The sequence below is a fragment of the Biomphalaria glabrata genome, chromosome 7, assembly GCF_947242115.1.
Source record: "Biomphalaria glabrata chromosome 7, xgBioGlab47.1, whole genome shotgun sequence".
NCBI classification, from domain to species: domain Eukaryota; kingdom Metazoa; phylum Mollusca; class Gastropoda; family Planorbidae; genus Biomphalaria; species Biomphalaria glabrata.
Genome location: NC_074717.1, coordinates 11,683,567 through 11,706,894, shown reverse-complemented (window position 1 = coordinate 11,706,894; position 23,328 = coordinate 11,683,567). Strand labels below are relative to the sequence as shown.

Genomic DNA, 23,328 nt, shown 5'->3' with positions numbered 1-23,328 from the left:
AATCCCGAAAGATATCTTATATGCTGAGCTTGTGGAAGGAGTCAGACCCAAGGGCCGCCCAAGACTAACATATAGAGATGTCTGCAAGCGAGACATGAGAGCCTCAGGCATCAGTGAAAGTATGTGGGAAAACATAGCCAAAGACCGGAGTGCATGGAGACAGACTGTGCGTGCTGGGACAACCCTTGCTGAGAACAAAAGAATTGAAGCGGCTTTAATCAAGAGGGAAAAAAAGAAAGCTGCCCTGTCTGCTAGCCCTAAATCAGAGGCATACACATGTACGAATTGTGGCAAAGTCTGCCGTTCTAGAATTGGCTTGATTAGCCACACCAGATTCTGCCCCGTCTCAAGATTAAGCCAAAATTAACCAGTGACTCACTTCGGCGCATCCATTGCCTTTCGAGACAAAAGGAGCCATATATATATATATATATATATATATATATATATATATATATATATATATATATATAGGGCGATATATCTCTTAGGTAACAAATAAAAAAAAAAGGGTCAGATAGCTTTGACTTAGAAAAAAATTAAATTAACAGTCACAGTGTCACATTCAATTGATAATAGTGAATAGAAAGATTTATAATAAAGGCACGATCACTGTTGCGAACTACTAGCAGGCCTATATTAGTATATAGGCCTAGTTACTAGGATATTATCTTATAAAATATAGATCTAGATCTACAACTAAGTAAGTAAATTTCAAAATACCATTATATAATATAATAATTATATTTTTTTCTACTAGATCTAGCGGAAGAGACAAATTAAATCTAGATTCTGATTAATTCTGCAGTTAAAGCTTTAAAAAAAAGCATTTTAAAATTAATATTATTGACGCTGCGACTATTTTTGTCTATGGTAGATACATATGATATAGGTCAGTGGTGTAAAAAAAAAGTCTCTGGAGATCTTCAATATAAAAGTCACTTAATTTGGACACCCTAACTAAACTTTACTAGCTGAGAGACCTAAACAGTTTCATTTCTAGAAACTTGTAGAAACATCAATAACTATTTAGTCACTATAGAACACAGATATACATTTTTTTCTTATTACCTATCTGTACATATATTCATATATTCTAGATCTAGACATAACTAAAATCTAAATATTCTGCTAGTAGTCTAGATCGACTACTAAAAACAAATTCCGGTAGATTTAGATTAAGTTTAAGATTACTTACTTATTTATTAGTAGTAGATTGAAGATTCTTATATATATACACTTATTGTTTATACTTATATTACTAATATTAGGCACACCGTATTCGCTAATTCGGGAACTAGTCTAGGTCAAATTTTTATTTTATTTTTTTATTTGTTTGGTGACTGTTTAACTTACAAAAAAACTGAAAGCAGATTCTTATTCTGCAACTAAAGGACTATAAAAATAGGCTAATAGCCGTGTTTCTTTGAATTACCACTCATACACTCATAGTCATAGTAAAGATTATTTTAAAATAAATTGGGTCACTAATAAACGCAGTTTTTGTGCTTTCTCCTTTAGCGCACATTGAGCACCGTTAAGAAACACCACTATGTTATTGCTAATAAATTATCTGTGCTAATTAAAAAAATTATTTAGATTGTATTAAAAGAAGTAGATTCACTTCTGCAATATGTATTTATAGTATATTGCCTCTCTCTCTCTGTCTCTCTCTCTCTCTCTCTATATATATATATATATATATATATATATATATATATATATATATCGTTTATAGTTTATTTATTTATATATGCCTACCTATATAATCTGTGTGTAGAAACAGACAGAAATAAATCTATATAAATTATAGATCTATAAATTAATTATTATATTTTCAACTAGGCTACATGTAGGCCTATTCTCTGTCTCTTTCTTTTAATTCCCATCCAAGGACCCTCTTCTTTTCATAATTTGGATGTTTGTTTTGTTACACCTTAACATCCCCTCCCTCCAATAGATGCTTTTCTTTGTCTTTTCATGACTCTCTCCCCCTTCCCTCCACTGCCTGTATGATAGGTTGTGACACTACACGTTTAGTGTATACCTCTCCTCACCACCAGCTCTCGCCTGGTCGCCTGGCGTGATCACCTGCAGTGGGCATGGTCTCTGGCTTCAAATTAGCAGCCCGCACTTTTTCTTTCATTCATAAATTATACAGATATCTCGATCTAGGTCACGTTTATTCATTGAAAAATCATAGATTTATTAATCCCAATAATATTTCTTATTACGAGTTTGCCTTGTGCACTATAGGAGAATGTGTTAAATTCATTATTATCGTTGAAACACCTCCTTTTTTAATTTTATTTAACAGCTAACAGTAATAATGTGATTGGAATCTCTTTCTAAAGATGTTTGGAAGCTTATTTTGATATATCCACCAGCCTACGATCAAACAGGCTAATAATATAGCCTTCATCCCTTATATGGGTATGAATTACCGGGGGAGGTTAAAACAATAGCTTTACATACTTGGTTACCGAGAATCTAAAAAACTGCCATCTGCTTTGGAAAAGCAGAACAAAAATACAGGAACTTATCTAAAATTGGACATGCACTGTCCCAAAATTTCGTTTTTAGCTCCAAACATAAAAACAAATTAATTATAAACAAAAAAAGCGACATGTTTCTTAAAGGAGAATTCGATGAGCTGTGCCTAATATAAGAAGCTACTATAAATTTAGACTTAATAAACTTTACTTTTAGTAACTTTTACTTAAGTCTAAGTCTTAAGTTTAAGAATTAAGTTTATCATAATATTATTATTATTTGAATCAAGAAAATGAAGAATTTTTGAAGAACTTAGAATTAGAATGTTACTCAAATGTTACATAATAATGATAATACTAATACAGTAATACAAGAGTAACAAGTTAGAGACATTGAGTAATTCACTACTTGAGACGTACCGGTACAATGAAGTTACATGAAATTACAATGGACCTCATTCACCAATCGTAAACAAATAATATTTAGTCATGTGATTATATTGATAAAACAAAGAAAAAAACTGTCACGTGATAGCCATTGTGTATTAAAAATTAGATCATAATTTGTATAGAAGAGATAGAGAAACACGTGGCTAAATGTTGTCTGTTTACGATTGGTGAATGAGGTCCATTAAATTACAGATTACATGATGATGAATCATCATCTTGCATTCATGATCATTTCATTCAGATCTAGACTAGTGACCTAGTCAGGCTAGTCTAGCTTAATGTAATCTACTATTATAAACTATATATCTAGATCTAGAATACAAGAGTAACAAGTTAGAGACATTGAGTAATTCACTACTTGAGACATACCGGTACAATGAAGTTACATGAAATTACAATGGACCTCATTCACCAATCGTAAACAAATAATATTTAGTCATGTGATTATATTGATAAAACAAAGAAAAAAACTGTCACGTGATAGCCATTGTGTATTAAAAATTAGATCATAATTTGTATAGAAGAGATAGAGAAACACGTGGCTAAATGTTGTCTGTTTACGATTGGTGAATGAGGTCCATTAAATTACAGATTACATGATGATGAATCATCATCTTGCATTCATGATCATTTCATTCAGATCTAGACTAGTGACCTAGTCAGGCTAGTCTAGCTTAATGTAATCTACTATTATAAACTATATATCTAGATCTAGAATAATCTTAGTAATAGTAGACTCTACTCTATTTATAAGTATTCTTGTCTTAGATTCTAGATTAAATCTAGACTCTAGTATGAATCATAGTCATACTATGAGTTTTCAATTCATACTATGAGATATGATAGATTAGTTAGAACATATTCCCAATATGGACATTACTTGCAATACAACCAAGATGCCAGACCTTCCATACAGTGACAGCATGGTTGGATGTGATCTGTTTAACTTTGAGGGGAAAAAGTATCATAGAATAGTGCTTCTAAATAACAACTTCTCAAAATTAATTGATGTCAAAGAACTGTTACATGAAACTAGATCTACATCAAAGACCATTGAAGAGATGAAGAGTATATAATTCACATGTCATGGAATACCTAGAAGATAAAGTTCAGATAGTGGGCCACAGTTCAGACAAGAGAATTCCTGAATTACTGTAAATCATATGGAATAGAGCATGACATCTCAGAACAACAAGAACCCTGAGATCAAGAAAGTCCAAGATTACCAACTATGCTAGATTCTATGTAGAACTGCAACTACACACTACATCTTCTAACACCTCTGGACCACATGTACGATACGTAACACGTTCAGACGGAATAGTGATCAAACCCAAGAGACATGATTTGTGATTAACTGAATCGACTTTAATCTTTGAATAGTTTGTTAGTTATTCAGATATAATTAGTTTGTATGAATTAAAGAAGAGAGATGTAAGATATTGGCATTATATGTATATTAGTACACTAGTGCGTCAGTGCAACACTGCTTGTGTTTAATGCAATAAATGCAGGGTTCCTAATAGGTCTTCCCTCATTCCCTCTTAAACACCTGTCTTGTTCATTATATAACACATTGTTCTACAGAGTTAGACTAAGTGACTTAGACTGTTTGAATATAGACATGTATATCATCATATGAGAGAGATTTTATATATAAACTTTACTAAAGACTAGTTTTAAGTCGTATCATGAATGACATTAATCAGTTATACTATACTTACTAATCTAGATCTATAGTTATACTATTACTAGGCTTGGTAACTAGTAACTACATAGATCTAGTTATATTTATACTGATTTAATATGTGATCTATCAACAGAATAGTTTAAATATTGATCTAAATCTAGCTCTAAAGAGTTTAGATCTCTAGAGTAGACTCATCTATGACATCATCTTGATCAAGATTCTAGATTTGATATAAATAAGATACTAAGATTATTTAGATGCTGTTTAAAGACATATATTTATATTTATATTGTCACATAGATCTACAGTTTTTAAAAGATTTTTTATAAATAAGATACTAAGATTATTAAGATGCTGTTTTAAAACATATATATATATTAATACATTAATATTGTCACTTAGATCTACAGTTTTAATAAAATGTAAAGTAAAGTTCCCCTTTCAGATCTTGCGATCTATACGGCAGATGATGTAAAGATCCTTTGTTTCTGTGGCCAGCGCAACGACCAAACGCCTTTACTTTTGGCAACTAATGCCAGGTACCTGGGTGGACTCAAAGATCCTGAAATTAAAATTCCCAGTTTTCACCAGGATTTGAAGCTGGGACCCCAGTTTGGAAGCCAAGCATTTTACTGCTCAGCCACAGACCTCCTCAGTTTTAATAGATTTTAAAGTAGAAATCTAGATATAGGTAATCATAATAGATCTAGCATATCAATATCATTTTGTATCATTTTTTTTTTACTTTATATTCTAATGTAGATCTCTATTAACAATAAGAATTCAGTTCATTCAAATTCAATCAAGGATTTAAAAAAAAGAAGATAAAATATGTCATCTGAAGAAAGTGGAGGTCAGAATGGCCATGCCCCGAAAAATTTAAAAGGACTTCTTAGGTTTTGTATGGAAGCAACCAGATCAGAAGATGCCCCAAATAGTTCTGAAATCATGGAGCCAATGTCAGAAGATGTAAGTTCATAAGAAGATCTAGTTTAGAGTAAATTTAATGTCGCAGACATTTTTTTTAGGCATTGTATTTTTGAGGTGTCCGTTCATTTCATCACTGGTCATTTATAATTCTGCACAAGAAGTGGGGAATGGTAAAACTAACTATAAACACTAAAAGAACATGTTAAAAATATCAACAAGCATTTACTTAGATGAAATGAGTGCTTAAAGTCATGGTTTTAACAGCACACAATGGCTGAGAAAAATAATATTTAATTGGGGAAGAAATCACATAGCTCACCCAAAGTAAATATATGTTATACCAGTGCTACATCTAAAAATCACATAGCTCACCCAAAGTAAATATACATTATACCAGTGCTACATCTAAACATCACATAGCTCACCGTAAGTAAATATATGTTATACCAGTGCTACATCTAAAAATCACACAGCTCACCCAAAGTAAATTACATTATACCAGTGCTACATCTAAACATCACATAGCTCACCCAAAGTAAATATATGTTATACCAGTGCTATATCTAAACATGAACTCGCCACAATCTCAGTTTTGCATTTGGTGATGAGTTACCCCCCTTGACATTACTGCACCATAACATACTATTTTGCAAAAGCCTCCATTTTTATGTGAGTAGCAGAGGACATTGGTAAGGCAATAGATGATTTATTTGACTTGATAACAAGGTATTTAATTAACAGTCATTTTGCTGGACTGTAAAGAGGCATAGATATGGTCCAAATCTTACACATGTTCTTCGGAGTAAAAAGAATTGTCCCTACTCAAGTAGATATTGAGTGAATATTTATATTTTCTTATTTAAATTTTGTTCTCAATATTTAAAATCTAGAGACGAAAATGGCTGGAGGAAGCTTTGACATCAATGTCTGTAAACCCAGTGGAACGGATGACCAGCTGTGTAAAAGCAATTCAGGAAGCTGTGAGTGACACAGAAGAGGGTACAGAACAACAGATAATGGCTGTGTCTGAGCTTCAAGACTGGGGAGAAGACCTTGACATTGCTGGAGGTAAGCCATCCCTTCTTTAAATAAAATGGGATAATTTAGCTATGACTGTCATCAGTTTGTATTAGTTTGCACTCATCAAAAAAAATTGCTTACAATGGAAAAAAAGAATGATTGGTAATAAGTTTTTGTTAAAAATAATAAGACTTGTCTTTTTTTTTCTTTACTCATTTTTTCCTCAGATTTTATAAAGATCAATGGATTGTGTATTGTTCCAAAACTTCTTAGCAGTGAAGTTAGTGAACTAAGGTGGAGGTGTCTTGAACTTTTAGGAAATTTGTCACAGAATAATCCAGTAGCTCAAACAGCGCTGTTGACACTCAAACTGCTGCCAGTATTTCTTCATATGATAGACAGTGACCCCAACCCAACAGTTCAGATAAAAGCTCTCTATGCTGTTTCTTGTAAGTGGTTCTTGTCATTAGCTGTTCACTTACTAACTTTGCATATAGGGTTGCTAGCTCTCCACAGAGATCAATCACAAGTGACACCCACTGCCTCTTCTCAGCTAATGCGTATGGTCATCTAAGAAAGTGTAATTTCATGCTAAACAGGAAGGGCTATATTTTTATTTTCCTCTTTTCGACCTCCATGTCATGACTGTCTTTGGGGTATGTGTTGTGTCTTGTCTAAGGATATGTCCAACTAATCTCATGTACAATATCTGGTCACTTTGCTGGTTATCATTAAATATATTTTTACCAAACAAGAACAAAAAGAAATGTATTGCAATTTTGATTTTACCTTTATATTTAATACATTCACTATTCACTTGAATATAAAAATAAAATTTTCATCAGAGCTCAGCATGTAGTTTTGTCTAAGAAGTGAGTCTATGGCTTCTTTATACGCTGTTCAAGTCTTTTTTTTTTTTACATTTTGGTCTAAATTTAAATACGTAACCATTAATAAAATAAAAACAAATTTTAAAATAATATTAATTATGGATCTATTACTCTTTGCACACATATTGTGATTTAAATATTAGTTGCAGAGTAAAAGCTACCCCCCCCCCCTCAATTCCTTTCCCAACTTTCTAACTTTTATTTTATGATCATAATTTTTAATTTACTTTGTTTGCCAGTGTTATTCATTCTTATTTCAAATTGCCTGCAGGTCTTGTTAGAAACAATAGTGAAGCTCAAACTCAACTCTTGGCACATGATGGTCTTCCTGTACTGCTACGTGCACTGCATAGTGAGGAAGAAAAACTCAGGGTTAAGGCTACATTCATGATCTCATCTATTTGCAGCTCAAACCCAGCACTCAAAGGTATGGTAAAACAAGGGCCAATTGTACACTTCTTGGCCAGATTTAACAGCATGATGTAGTCTATAATGATTAAATGACATTTAAGTGGGTCACATAACCATGAAAAATCAAGTCAAGTTCATTATGCACTCTCTGCAGGAGTTTCAAGGTGCCATACAGCTCCATGTCATGGATGTACCTCCTGGGCTGTAATTTGGGCATCGCAGACTTATTTTGAACCATTCCAATACCCCTCTCCAGACACTAAAACAATTACAACTGTAAAAAAAAAATTGTTGACTGCTGTGCCGCCAGTTTTTTGTTTGTTTTGGCACAATGTAATGAGGAAAAAAATACAGAAAACATAACAAACTTAGGATATCATTATGTTACAACTGCAGGAGGCTAAACATAATACTAAAATATATTGAAGGCTGCATCAACACTGTTTCTTACTTCTCTTTCAATTACTTTTTTTGTTAGCTGAGTTAATGAATAATTCCGTATAAATCTTTTCTTCCACTAACTAGATAGCCTGGTTGAAGTAGGTGTTGTGGAGAAGCTTGTTGCCCTACTGAAAGAAGAAGAGCATGGTCACACCCACGAGCATATCCTGTCGGCACTCCTTACAATAGTCACTGACCATGTTGTTGCTTGGAATAAGTGTTGCTCTGGTGAACTGGGCTTAAAAACATTTTTAACTCAAAGGATTCAGTTTTTAGAAGGGAAAGAACAGTTTAAGGTAAAAATTAAAGAAAAAAGAGAAACTTGAAAACCTTTTGTGGTATAGACTAGTATTCTTTTTTGAGATGTTTGTTTTGTTTTTTAAGATGTAGGCTCTTTTGCAGTTTGTTTCATGGGAAAAGTAGCATAATCTCCTTTTCAACTGTTTCATAAAACTAAAAATAGGATGGGCTGAATTGGGTTGTTCATATGATAGAATATAAGGTAAAAAGCTTTGGATTATTCTAGGAAGAAATGTCATTGTTCATTGGTTGGTAGTAATTGATGGTCAGTACTTCTCTGTGCTACAATAATTTAGCAATATTATTTTTCGTCAGTCAATTTATTTCAAGTGTTTTATGTAAATGTGTTCATCACTGGATTACTTGTTTTATTGAATCAAGTTTTAAAAGCATCAAACTCAAAAGAAAAATATATTCTACACTGTGCTTCTTACGTGTGTTAAATAGAGTTAACCTCTCAACACATGTCACTTAATTTGAGAGACTACACTACTCTCCAAAAAATAAAGACAATGGAAAAATTGTGTATTGATTATTGTATGCTCCTTGGGAAATTCTAATTTTCCCCATTTATTGGACATGTTCATTGATCCTCTGTGTATAATAGCTTTGTCTGTGCTTCGTAGGAATTCTGTTTAATCAACTTCTATTTATGTTTTATGTAACGTTGCCTCTAAGGTGGTCTAACTAACAGGCCTTTCACCATACACCTTTGGAGACAGTTAAATCTCTTTCTAGTATAGCTACATCTGAAATTGTAAATGCTAATAGTATTGAAAAGTTAATTATGTTTTTCTCTCGCATGTCTGATAAGTCTGTGTTTCTAATTTGAATCTTAAACCATCACCACCAATGATAATAATTTCTGACACATAAAGAAGTTGGAGTAGCCTATCATCTTTTTTAAAATAGGTTTTTATGGTTTTGAGAGGAATTAAGCATTTCAGTTGGGTTACAGTAGAGTTTTGTGCTCCAGTGAGCTTATTTCACTAACTTGGAGTCAAATTTAATCATCATCATCATCATCAAACTCCATTAGAGTGAGGGCTTGAGAGGCTCAAATCCTCTCTTGCAAAAGCCCTGGACAGAAACCCTGCTGTCTTGCGTAGTGCATGAATGTCGCCATACAGGTCGAGAATTTTGGGTTTCCCAGACCTGTCGAGACGGAGATCAGCAAGTCTGGGGCAGTCAAACAGAATATGAGGCACGGTTTCCTCTTCTTCCCCGCAGAGAGGGCACAGTGAATCGAAATTTGGCCATAGCCGCGAGAAATATGAGCCAACAGGACAGTGGCCTGTCCTGCACTGTGCTATAATAGCTTGCTCAGGCCTGGACAGCCTCCACCACGGGGAAGTGCGGTCAGGGCGCCTCATGCGCTCCCAGACTCCACGGGCTTTTTGGGACTTGTCCCAGCACTCAAACCACTTTTCCATTTCTGTTTTTTGTATTATAGCCAGGGCTTGATGAAAGCTTACAGCCTGATCAGTGGGTGAGTCAAATTTAATAACAATGGTGACTGTTAGACAGTTGAAAAATATTTTTTTTATGTTTGCGCATTAAGAGATAACTTTCTTACTTTGTAAAAAACTGATAAAACCATTTCCAGGCTAATAACAAAAAATTACAACACTAAGATACTCTTTAAAAAAAAATGAATTTCCGGTAATCTTCTGGAATTTTAATTTTATTTTATTTCCTAACTTAAATTGTTTATAGGATACAGACATGCTGACAATTACATTCAGTTCAAAATAATATAGACAGACAACATATCAAGAATAACAATTATCTATATAAATTTCTAGTAAAAAAATAAAAGTGGAATATATATATATATATATATATATATTGTTGGTGATGGTCCGGAAAGGGGTAGTATTGTGTGTGTAGTCAGCTGACATAAATTGCCCCAGGCAGCGCTAGACGATCAGTCAACCGCAACGAATGACAACACAATGGTAGGGGAAGGATATGTGATGTAAATAGTACTCATGCCAGTCGTGTAAGGTACAGACAGTCATTTGATCAACTAGAAAAGACGAGTGACATTTTGCTGGGTTCTAGAAGGCCTTTAGTAACCCTATATTATATATAAGTGCCAAGGTGTAAAGAGTCAAGTCACTTCATGTTGCCTCGCAACAAATGTACGAGTCGAAGTCAGAATCAAGAACCAGCCAGTGTGAAGTCGATCCTGAACAGAGAATTGAGTCCAGGAAGAGGCGGAGAGCCAGTGGAGTCTGATGCAGTTTTACAGAGTTGCATTGAAGTTTATTTTTTACAGTCAGTGTTAGGTTGTTGCCAATGGTACAGTATTGGCTGTGATTTATTGGAGATTAAAGTGTTACGTTACTTTCAAGCCCTGAGTTGCCAAGTTTTTTAAATCGGTTGTGTCTTGTGTCATGTGGTGCAGTTTGCAGAGAGCCTAGATAGTGAGAATCGTTATATATATATCGTTATATATAATTATTATTGTTGTTAGATATATAATTTGAGTTTGAAATTAATTGTAAAGGTTACATTAATAAAATTAGCAATTAAATCTATGCCTAATCGTCAAAATAAAATCTATTGGATTGTTTGGCTTTATCTAAAGAAAATGTTTTTGTTTTTGCAGGAGGAGAAGGAATATGCTGAACAGTTGTTACAAGTTCTGAACACTAAGCCTGATAAACCTAACCCTACTACCAGGTCTTCATCTAGTCAGCTCATGTTAGCTATATGATCTGATTAGTCTCATTAGTACTTATTTTTTTGTTTGTTATTTACACATTTATTTACATTTTTTAAAAATCTGACATACGATGTGAGTGCATGATTTTATCTGACTATATGGATAGTTTGTTCTTTCAGTTCGCCAATATGGTTTAACCGTCTGTAAGATAAATATTTTATATAGGAACAAACCGTCTGTAAGATAAATATTTTATATAGGAACAAACCTTGCATTGTCAAAAAAATTTAATTTAAAGACTAATTTAATTTTTTTTCTAAATGTTTAGTTGAGATCGCTGAACTTTTTTCTACATTTAAATCCAAAACATAATCTTTTTAAACCAGTGAGGCAGTTGTATGATGTTTGCTTTAAGATTACAGTGTACATAGATTTATCTGTTTATTTGTGCATTTGTTTTATTTAAGTGAGTGTATTTTGTAAAATAATGGTTTCAACAAAATTTCTTGCGTTTCGTTTTAGTTTTAATACATCTAGCACTGAATGCGACAATACAGGAAAATCTGTAGTGAATTGTGTGGTGAGCATATTTAGGATTGAGAAAAGATCAAAACCCAGAATCATTTTATATCAAATTGGGAATAATAATTTTTTTTTAAACTGTCTTATTTATTTATTTATTTTCATATAGATTTTTAGAAAAAAAAAGTAATGATTTTTCAATTTTGTTGCACATTCAATCAGTAGTTTAAATCAGCAGTTTAAATCAGCTTCTTTTTCAAAACTAAAATTAATTTGGCAGATAACTAGTTTGCTTTCAACACAATTTTAAAAATTCCATCTGTTTAATTTCTATTGCAAGCTCACACATCACTAAACAAAATTATTTAGATTAAAACATTACTTAGTTTAAAACATCATTCTAATTTGATAATTTGGGTTTTTGACGTCACATCAGCACAATTTTATTAGTAGTTAATTATTTTGTTTGGTAAAAAGGGAAATAAGTGCTAATTATTGAGAGATGTAGCTTTATATGTGGATTGATTCTCCACTTTACATTTTGTACACATTTGTTTCTCAGATAAATTAATTTAAAAAATAAAACAATTAGTTAATTAATTAGTGCTAATTAATTAATTTTGTTTTATGTAGAAATTGGTTGCTTATTCCTGCAGTAATCAGATATATACGGCAGTGATTTTGCAGTTCTTCCCCTATTTTTAAAATTAATTTTTTAATTAGATGCCTAGATCTCAACGACCTAATGTCTAACGAGACACCAATGTTATAGAAGTTATTCTATTTATGTGTTTATGAAGTAAACATAGTATTAGCAGTCAGGTTTTTGTATCCTACTTTCAAAATATTATCCCTTGGACACAGGTGTATGCTGTATAAACATTCCTATAATTTGACAAATTATTTATACAAATTTTACTAAACAAAATAACAAAACAAAATGAAATAGCAGAAGATATTGTTTGGTGATGAGGTAAACATTAGAACACATTCTTTACATTAACATGTTGCAAAATATGAGATATTGAGTCTTCAATCCAGTGTCCCACCAAAAGGTTCATTGGTAGGCTCAAAGCAAATGGAAGCTGCTGGATTATTCTGATAGCTGTTTCATAATCCAAGGCAGGTAACTCGATACTTTAGTGTATAGTCCAAGAGACTTGCCACATTGGCTGTCTATACCAGCAGACACTATTCCGTACACATAAAAACGACCATCTGATTCACTGCAGACAAATGGTCCACCAGAGTCACCCTAGATTTTGGATTAAATTGTATATTAGACTACGTATTTGTATTAATTAAAAATTATATTAATGTCTAAGAAACTTTAAATTGCTCTGTGTTAGTCTGAAAGGTTGCCAATAAATATTTGTCATCATAGCAAAACCTTTCAAAATCTTCATGCTATTTCTATGGTGAATATAAATAAGAATCTCATGATGCAAAATTTTCTATAAACGATTTTGAAACTTTTCACTTAGGTATCAATGATCCCACCATTATTCCCACAGTGAGCCTGTCATGGTATTGTAGCCTTAGAGTTATTGATACGTGGAAACCATTATAAGACAAGAGCATTGATTGAGGAAATGGGGGAATAGATTGAGGAAATGGGGGCATTGATTGAGGAAATGGGGGCATTGATTGAAGAAATGGGGGAATAGATTGAGGAAATGGGGGCATTGATTGAGGAAATGGGGGCATTGATTGAAGAAATGGGGGCATTGATTGAAGAAATGGGGGCATTGATTGAGAAAATTATGGAATTTATTGAGGAAAAGGATTGTGATTGACTTTTGACTGAGGAAATGGGTGCAATGATTGAAGAAAGTTTTTTTTTTTTAATGGAAATAGGTTTTGATTGGCAGTTGTAGAATGGATGCTGGTCAATTCTTTCTTACTCCGCCCAAGCATGTCAACATTGTCCTAGAGTTTTATTTATTTATGATTATTATCAAAACCACACTGGTGCCTAGAAACCTGTGCAGCTTCGAGTTGATTGGGTTTATAAACCAAGGTCGATAATTCTTCAAGAAGGAGAGTAAACCACAGGATTTTTTTTTTTAAACAAAGTAAACTATTCACAAAGAATATAATTAAATATCAAAGTTTGTTTTTTTTCATATGCATGCTTTTGCATCTTCTGCGACATAGTTGATTTCCACTATTTTGGTAGAAGTAAATTTTTCCCCATGCAACAAAAGCATGGATATGTACAATTTGGTGTTTGGGAGGCTGCTGAAAATTGTACTAGTACCCCACCCAGGTCTTACATCTAAAAGGCTAATATGCATGACTAAATGCATGACGCGTAGGACGTAATCATCTTTTTTGAAGTAACGTCTGTATTATATAAGATAAGATAAATGCATATAGACCTAAAGGGCCATTTACATTCTCAATAATGGTGTCATATAGACCTAAAGGGCCATTTACATTCCCAAAAAAGGTGTCGTATAGACCTAAAGGGGCATTTGCATTCTTCTTTTACCCAATAATGGTGTCATATAGACCTAAAGGGCCATTTGCATTCTTCTTTTTCCCAATAACGATGTCATTAGACTTAAAGGGCCATTTGCATTTTTCTTTTTCCCAATAACGGTGTCATATAGACCTAAAGGGCCAGTTACATTCTCAATAACGGCGTCATATTGACCTAAAGGGCCATTTACATTCCTAATAGCCTAATGGTGTCATATAGACCTAAAGGGCCATTTACATTCTCAAAAACGGTGTCATATTGACCCAAAGGGCCATTTACATTCCCAATAAAGGTGTCATATAGACCTAAAGGGCCATTTGCATTCCCAAGAATGGTGTCATATAGACCTAAATGGCTATTTACAATCCAAATAACGGTGTCATATAGACCTAAATGGCCATTTGCATTCTCAATAACGGTGTCATATAGACCTAAATGGCTATTTACAATCCCAATAACGGTGTCATATCATAACGGTCTTCAGTCAAACGTGCTTATGCAGCTAAAAGAAAGTATAAACCATTGTATTTCATAAGCATGATGATGTCCAGTAGCCCACTGAACCATTCCGTCTAATTACCTTGCATGTGTCTTTTCCAGTGGTTCCTGCGCAGAAAGTATTGGAGGTAGCATATGTCCGGTATTTTCTCCTACAAGTCAAATCGTTGACCACCGGAAGGTTTATCCACTGGAGCGTACTTTGTCCAACTGCCCCAGGTTGATCTGTTGGGACAGACGATGTTAGAAGCTTCAGTAAAAAAAAAACAGGAGGGGGGGGACAAGAGCAGGTAACTGGACAAGCAAAGGGACAGCATACGGTTATTCCGGGTAATTACATTTGTAAGAAATAAGCATGAAAAAATGGGCGGCGGTGTACCATCATCACATTACAAATGTTATTTCGTGTACGCTTATAACTAGTAAGGAGACGTGGCAGCTGAGTGATAAAATGCTTCTGTATCGAGGGGTCCCGGGTTCGAATCATATTAAGGACTTCGATTTTATATTTTGGAATCTTAAGGGCACCTCAGAGTCCACCCACCTCTAATGGATTCTTGACATTAGTTATGGAAACGTGCTAGCTACATGGCACCCTCGTTTACTGTGAAAGAAGTTTAGTGGGAGAAGCCAATGAAACACACTGTAGACACACGTTCTTGACATGGCGGGAAAACTATCAGAGCTTCTTGGTGTATCCGGTGTACAAAATGTACATATTTTTTTGCTCTCACTTTTTTAGCACTGCTGAATTAAATTTTCTAAACGCTTTTGTTTGTAGCACAAAATAATTTCAATATGGGGGAAGCATTAGACGTTCAATTTATGATTTTAAAACATTTACAAGCAAACGGTCATCTAACTAGAGGTAATAAAGAAGAATTGATGCCAATATCACACTGCCATGCATTCAAATAATGTTACAACTAGAGCTTAATTTTTTTTATTTAGTTGGCAACAATGAAGTTCAATTTAGCGTCCTTGACATTGTTTGAATTTGAAATTTTCCAATAGTACTTTAGCACAGTGATCTACTAAGAGTGTATTTTGACTTTGTTAGTATGATAGGCCTACTAGTACTAAAAAGTGTTTCTTACTGGAGCTAACTCCCCATCCCATAGTTCTACAATTAGTCGTCTGCTGGATATGTCGAGAATCATTGTTTAGACAGATGGGTCTGTGGCAGCTGTCATATTGAATGGGCTCTGAGAGTTTAATAACAGCTATGTCGTTGGCTGAAAACAAAAGTGTTGAGAATAAATCAATAGACGTTATTACGTTTTTACGTTATTGTTAACAAAGAGAAGCTTCTAATTAAACGACGTAAGAGACAATTCTATTCAAAGATCAAAGAGACATTCCTATTAAACCTTATTAAAGATTTAGTTGATCCATGTAGACAGGTCTACCTCAGTGAATATTCATTAAGGGTCGAGCTTGTGCCCTTTTATTTTATGATCCTGACCAACTGGAAGGATTTTACCCAGAGGCCAGAAATGAGAGATTGGCTCTTCATGGATCTTTCTGTTCCCCATCGACTAGAATGTTACTAGATGATCATATCTCTTAGCGTGAGACATGACTCCTTGAGCCACATCTGGGTTCATCCTTCCCAGTGAGGCCGGAGGCCAAGTCCACAAGGGGTTCCTATCATGTATCGCCACTATCCGTGAGAGGGTCGTCACCACCCGTATGACTCCCGTGAGGAATGGCGTGGAGGATGGGGGAAGTTATCGGAGCCTTTCTTTTATCCTCTCCCCGTTCGCTAAACCGTGCCGTGGAATCCCACTGGATGCTGTCTTCTATCCTGTTAGCCTATCCGTCTTCCTTAACCGACGCTTCTTGGAATATAGAGCCTCCCCCCGCTGATGTCAAGAAATAGGAGGGCATGGGCTCCATTAAAATGTGAGAATGACAAATAGTCACATATTAAAGTGTAATTTCATATTATTAACCAATCGAATGATGGGCTGCTATAAAATATTCACTCTTCTGAGAAATAACAAAACTTGAAATAGATTTGGTAGCTGCATAACATTTGATTTACAGCCATCAAATAAAGAGTAAGCTTAGTTTTTATAACCTTTTTTTTTATGTTGTTTGGACTTTTATTGTTTGCATTGTAACCTTATTTATAAAATTACATTGATAACGATTCATTGTCACAGTTCATCTGATATTAAATTATAATGAAGGACATAGATGTTTAACTCTAACTATCTACCTTGATTTAATTTATAGAGTATTGTTATAACCTGACCGCTGACAAAAAAATATGGAAACACTATGAAATATATCATCTCTTATTTCATACCTAAAGTTTTCCAGTCGTAATTTTCGTGTGTTATTATTTTGGCCACATTTCTGATTCGAAGTCCTGGTATGGTGATCGCATGGAAGGGCATCGTTGATGAGCCAGATAGGACAGCAATTTGTGTTGGAATAGCTTTGACCGATGTGCCTGACCTATACAAATATTATGCAACAATATATGTGTTTTTTTTTAATTAGTTTTTTTTTAAACATTTTTCGGATGTTCCTTCAGATTTGAAGATTATTACACAACCGCTTACATCATGCAACAGGGAAGCATTACAGGAAACGATTAGAAAGATAACTTAACAGCCACCTTCAATTTCATTGAGGTGGAATTGATTAAAAAAAAACTTTTTTTACAAAGCTTATATCAACTCTGTTTGCGCCAAATTTTGTAAACGTTATTTTTCCCTCTCGCATTCTTGGATCAATTTACATAATTATTTATTGTATTGTTCCTAACAAAACATGAATCAATTAAAAAATAATAATTAACTAGTCAATTAACTACTGTTAATTCAATATTTTGTTTGACACCAACAAGGGAAACTTTAGTATTAGCAGAAATGGCTAATTATGTGGATGTTATGTCCCCTTCGAATTCATAGAAGTTATTTCTCCCACAACCATTCTCAGATCTAGTTGAAATTTTTCATTATCATTTATTGTACTTAACAAAACACGAGTCTATAAAAAATATTAATTAATTAATTTAATTCGATATTAGTTAAGAAAATAAATCTAAATGGCTATAATTGTATAGTTGTTTTCCTAATGTAAGCTTTTTTAAAAAAAATATTTTTATTTTGCTTGTTAATCTTTACTGCAAGCATACGCTTTGCTATGCCACATTGCTCTAGTTATAGAATAATTTTATGGACACCATAGTTCCATTGTTGAAGAACGACTTATTTATTTGCAGGAGCAAACACTTGAAAACACAAAACACCCCAGTATTGAGCATGTGCAATAATAAGCTGTGTTCTAAGATCACCAAGCATCAACGACCAAGAATCGGCAACGCTAGGTATGACTGTAGATACGTTTTTGTTTGTAAAGTACTATAATTAAATAGTACACAATTCAGAGGCATTCTTCAAGTAGACTTTACTTAGTGTACACATATATACAGTCCAAAAATCTTGACATTTCCATGAACTAGATTAACACATCCCCGAATTAGATCAACACATCCATGAGTTAGTTCTACACATACACGAATTCATTTAACACATCAATGAACCAGTTAAAAACATACTTGAATGAGGTCAACACATCCATGAGTAAGTTCTACACATCTACGAATTCATGTAACACATCAATGAATCAGTTAAAAACATCCATGAATGAGGTCAACATATCCATGAATTAGTCCAACTCATCTATAAACTAAACCAACTGGACTCACCTTCTATTGATGCTGAAGAAGCAATGTGACGCTGTGAGAATGTGTGTGCTGTCCAGTATGGCTCCCCCACATGACACGTTGGAGAAAAGATTGGCTACCATCACCATCCACGGATACTCGCAGGCGGTGGAGTTGGTGCCACCTATGACGCGGTAATGATTCGGGACACCACATTGATTATTACTGGTGCCAGGCGTACCTTCAGAGAGTTGAAAAACATTAATACTGTTTGGTTGTAATAACTCGACATGAAAAAAAAATTAAATATACCGTGGATATAGATAGTGCAGCGTTTATCAAATTGTGGAGTGTGCCTCAATAGTCACAACGCTCTTTTAAAGAGAACATTTCCATACCTCTTCGCGAATACGATTCTATTCCACTCTACTAGCTATAGGATAGGATAGGTATGGGATAGGACACACCCTGCGAAAACCATCTACCAATGTTGCAAGGCAGGCACTTTACTGGAACCCACAAGGAAAGAGGAAAGTGGGCAGACCCAAGCAAACCTGGATAAGGTCAGTCATCAGTGAAGCTGAGAGTACTGGAATGACATGGGAGCAGATGAAGAAAGCTGCTCAGAACCGAGTTCGGTGGAGAGGTGTGGTTGCGGCCCTATGCTCCACTAGGAGCACACAGGATTAAGTAAGTAAGTACTAGCTATAAAGAAGTAAAACAAAACAAAACTATTACAATTTGTAGGACAAGTCAGGCTTGAATAAGAGACGCAGTAATGTACTAAAAATGTAATAGTTAAATAATATTCCTAACAGTGGTCAAAGAAATTATAGGAACGAACCCTGTCTCCTTTCTGTTGTACCAGCTGGAGCAGACGCTGTAGCTATAATTGGGTTATCTGAGGACCTGGTTACAGATTGAACGGAGAACTCAGCTTGACACAATCCACTCGTCCAGATGTAGGTGTTGTCCAGTGAAAGGCCGTAAGTATTGTCCTGTTGATGGATAAGATGTAAAAGAGGACGGCAAAAAAGCTTTGGATTGTTTTCATTGGTCTCTTTGTACAGAACTACTAGGCTACTTCCAGTCTTCACTGTAAACAAGTTCTCTTCACGAAACAGACTGTGGTATATAGCCTTGGTCGACAGCCAAGAGATGCTAACTCTGTAATAATACCTGCAGCTTTCTTCGAAAAGAGAACTTAAAAGACCCCAGTGTTATGGAGTGTGTTTGGTGTTCCGAATGGATGAATAGATTATGATGTAACTATGAGTATGACAATTAGGTTATAAATAGACATGAATGGATATTGAAAGTGAGTTGAAGTTGGAGACTCGAGAGACGGATTGACGTGTATTTATTCTAGTTTTGAAGTGAGTTTTTAAATTGTTCAACATCCTATGTTTCTACATAAATCTACATCGAAGTTGAAAGCTGAAACCTAAAATTGTGTCTATGAATTAAGTCCATTTTTTTTCTTTAGAAAGAAATTTGTAAAGTTTTATTCATGTTCAGTATTAATAGAATAATACGCCATTAGAGTTTGAGTTAGACTACCTGTCTGGAGCTACTACTTAACGACCGTGTAACCAGATCCCGGCGGACAACAGCTTTGTCTGTGTCTAGTATGACAAAATGTGTAGGTCGTAAATGGGTTTGCGTAGTGAAATGAATAACTGCACTCTTTCTTTATCCTCGGACTTGAGGACTTTGCATATACATATTTTTTAAAAGTAAAAGTAGTTAGAATATAATAAGTAAGACCAGACGATGGCGCCGTTTTGCCCTCACTGGCATAGAGGAAAGTAGATATATGCAAGTGACAACTAAGTTTGGGTAGTCATGAGAAACATTGCACTCATCCTTAATCTTTGGAATCGAAGACATTGCCATTGATATAACATTAAACTCTTAATTTGGAGTCTTTTTACATAACTTATATCATCTCACTCTTGTGTGTCTGTCTGGTCAAAAGTTTGTTCACGTTAATTCTACCACACCTAAGTTGAAATTTTGCACAATTATTTCTTGACAAAACAAGAATCAATAAAAAAAACACCAATTAATTAGTTAACTATTGGTAATTAATTATTTTGTTTGGTGTCGAACAAGGTAAAGAAATCGTACTTGGCAGATGAGGTGGTATAAGTTAAATTAGTCCCCTTGAGGAGGCTTGAGCCATTAGTAAACACGTTTTTTTATGCGTTAAAAAAGCGATCATGGTAACATTCATACTATTACACATAATATAAGTCCTTTTTTTTAAATAGTATTTTTTAAAATATTTTATTTACTTATTTTTAAGGATGTGCGAGTTTTGACCAGAGCCCATTTAAGCTTTGCGTTGCAAATCTCGTACCCATCAACTTTTTAAGAAAATGTACCAGTACTAACCTGGATACATGGATTCCGTGATATTTGTCGTATAACTTGAATCGAAAGAGTCTCACTAGGTAGCGCTAGAGGTAAGGTGCATTTAGTAATATACTGGTAATACACAGACCTGCAAACTCCTCGTGCAATCTCTGAGAATAAAAAAAAAAATTAGAACGATGGTTCACAATCAATCACGATTTATTCTGTTAGGGTGTATGGGGTATCTAGGAGGGATAGCACCACTAGTGGACAGGCAGTCGTACCTTCTTCTTGAGGGTGGCTTTGCGCACTCTTGGTCCCCACTCGGTACCAACTCTCACCTGTGGCTCCAGAGACGCTGTAAATGCGCAGCGGGCACACCCCGGAAACGGCTTTGACTGGCCGGCTAAACCAGGTAGAGGGTATCTGACGTGTCCATGGCACTCAGTACACTGAGGTTCTGTCAAACCTAGCATGTGAAGTCTGGACTTGGCGGCCTGTGCGTAACGTCACAAAACTAGACAAATAGGACAAAAGGCAACTACCAACACAGTGCTGTGGAGCACTCAAGAGCAGGACATGACACACAGAAAGTCTCTGGTCATCCACTGCACCCAAAACTCGTCCCCATCGTCTTGACCAAATCTTGCTTCCGGAAAAGGATGGGCTTTAGGGCGAGAGAGTGAGGTCGACGTGTTGCGCTCAACCCCCCCCCCCCTCGAAATGAAATCCGGGGGGGGGGGGGGTGGAATTTAGTGACTGATTTTTTGCTTTGATTTTGTTTATTTTAGATGAGATTTTAATACTAAACCATCACTTTCCCTAGCACAACCAAGGGGGTTTTGAGTTTAAAATCCCCTACGCATAATAAGAGTTGCGATGACATTCTAGTACAACTTGGCGCCACACATTCATGGAGGTTCTCAGAGCAGGTGGGAAGAGTGACAGATGTTTATGGAAACAGCTCAGCGGCAAATTCGCTGAACGGCGCAGGAGGTTCTAAGTCAGTAAGAATAGTACATTAGGTTTTTTGAAATAAAACTTTTTAATAGCAGGAAAATGCACTGTAGATACCTCAGAATATGCATTTTGTTGGCTTTCAATACCAGAAATAGTGCTTGTCGGCGGGGCTCCGCCCCGCGCAGGGGAGCGCTACAGACCCCCTTGTTGTCAAAGGCGGGAAATCTACAATTTTCCCACTAACTCCAGGAAGAACCTATTCTAGGGCACAATAAACGTTCCGAAAGAATGGAGGGTCAGAATGTAATAAAGATTATGTACACACAAACACATAAATACATATAAATATTTTTTATCGCTTGGGGGGGGGGGGAGAAAAAAATCCCCCCAAAACCTCCCCGAAAAAAAAATTCTGGCTAAGCCCATGCAATCTATTACAAATGTGTCTAAAAAATAGAAGCAGGTTTGATGCACTCTGGAAATGAAATTATTTCTGACCGGATTAAAATAAAGAAGAATGAAAGAGTTTGTAGATTATAATGGTATAAATGATAAACTAAACATTAAGTTTGCGGCATCCCCCCTTACACATCAAATTACAATTCACTAAATGATTGAACGCGTTGCTAATTGATTAGATTCACACTAACAAGCTTCATTTGTAAGTTGTATTAAGGCTTTAATTTCTTACCTTTCTGTGAAAAAACACTCCACAAATTGATAACTAGAGCGAAAAGGGCAAATTTTCTGATCATTTCAAACTTTCCTTCCTCTATGGAAGTATCAGAAGATTAAAATCTAGACATTGGTGCGGTCCATGTAGATATAGATCAAGAAGTCTTTAGTCCGCGTCAATTTCACACGGGTGATTGTTTAAAACGCCAGTGTATTACCTGGATACCCGTTCATTAAGTCAGCATATGACCCAGGTCAGCGTATGCTCAGTCATCAGTAAATAAAGACAAGACTCGCCACCTGGGCAGGTGGTCTAAATGCAGGCCATGACGCCCGAAAATGAGAAAGAGAAACGACCTAGTTTATAGTCAAATAATTTACCTAGAGGCATTAAAGGCATTCTTCCTTTTCTAAGTCAATAAATGAACACTCAAGTAGAGGTGAACTTGTTGGCACTCAATTAGTTAACTCTCACCGTTTAATGTATAATTGACAACTAATCGACGTCTTTTAACAAAGCTTGCATTAACTCAATCCGTCTTTTTGTTCAAGTAATTCTCTTCCATTGCCATTCTCGGATCAAGTGGAAACTTTGAACAATTAGACATTGTTTCTAAAAAAACATGAATCAATCGAAAAATTAGCCAACTTATTAATTAATTAGGGGTTATTAATTAATTGTGTTGGACAGAAAAAAGGGATATAAATATTACAATATTGAGATATATTGTTGCAAATATGCAGTTCTTTCCCTTACATGTTTTTTAAAAAGTATTTTTTAAATATTTTGCTTGTTTCTGTTTAACATTTTTTAAAATTACTGTACTGTTTGACACTATACTGAATTCTATGC

At 34.9% G+C, this 23,328-nt stretch overlaps 2 protein-coding genes across 5 annotated transcripts; one reads left to right on the top strand and one right to left on the bottom strand.

The window, feature by feature from the left end:
• The first annotated feature begins 944 nt into the window (after window positions 1–944).
• LOC106056573 (hsp70-binding protein 1-like) lies at window positions 945–11,955 on the top strand. Of its 4 annotated transcripts, none has more exons than XM_056036942.1 (7): window positions 945–1,077; window positions 5,395–5,601; window positions 6,453–6,630; window positions 6,810–7,031; window positions 7,744–7,899; window positions 8,409–8,620; window positions 11,239–11,955. In XM_056036942.1, exons 2-7 carry the CDS (start codon window positions 5,464–5,466, stop codon window positions 11,344–11,346), a joined length of 1,014 nt encoding a protein of 337 aa, XP_055892917.1. In that variant the 5' UTR covers window positions 945–1,077; window positions 5,395–5,463; the 3' UTR covers window positions 11,347–11,955. The 4 variants fall into 4 exon arrangements, with proteins under 4 accessions (XP_055892917.1, XP_055892919.1, XP_055892918.1 ...); XM_056036944.1 differs by having other exon boundaries at window positions 960–1,167; window positions 5,440–5,601; XM_056036943.1 differs by having other exon boundaries at window positions 960–1,167; window positions 5,413–5,601.
• LOC106079654 (chymotrypsin-like protease CTRL-1) lies at window positions 11,358–22,990 on the bottom strand. The gene is made up of 8 exons (XM_056036936.1): window positions 22,492–22,990; window positions 20,880–21,010; window positions 19,327–19,480; window positions 18,525–18,723; window positions 17,115–17,266; window positions 15,898–16,035; window positions 14,883–15,025; window positions 11,358–13,072 (listed from the first exon to the last, which is right to left on the bottom strand). The coding sequence occupies exons 1-8, from the start codon at window positions 22,553–22,555 to the stop codon at window positions 12,911–12,913; spliced, it is 1,143 nt and encodes a 380-aa protein (XP_055892911.1). The 5' UTR covers window positions 22,556–22,990; the 3' UTR covers window positions 11,358–12,910.
• Between the last annotated feature and the right edge of the window lie 338 nt (window positions 22,991–23,328).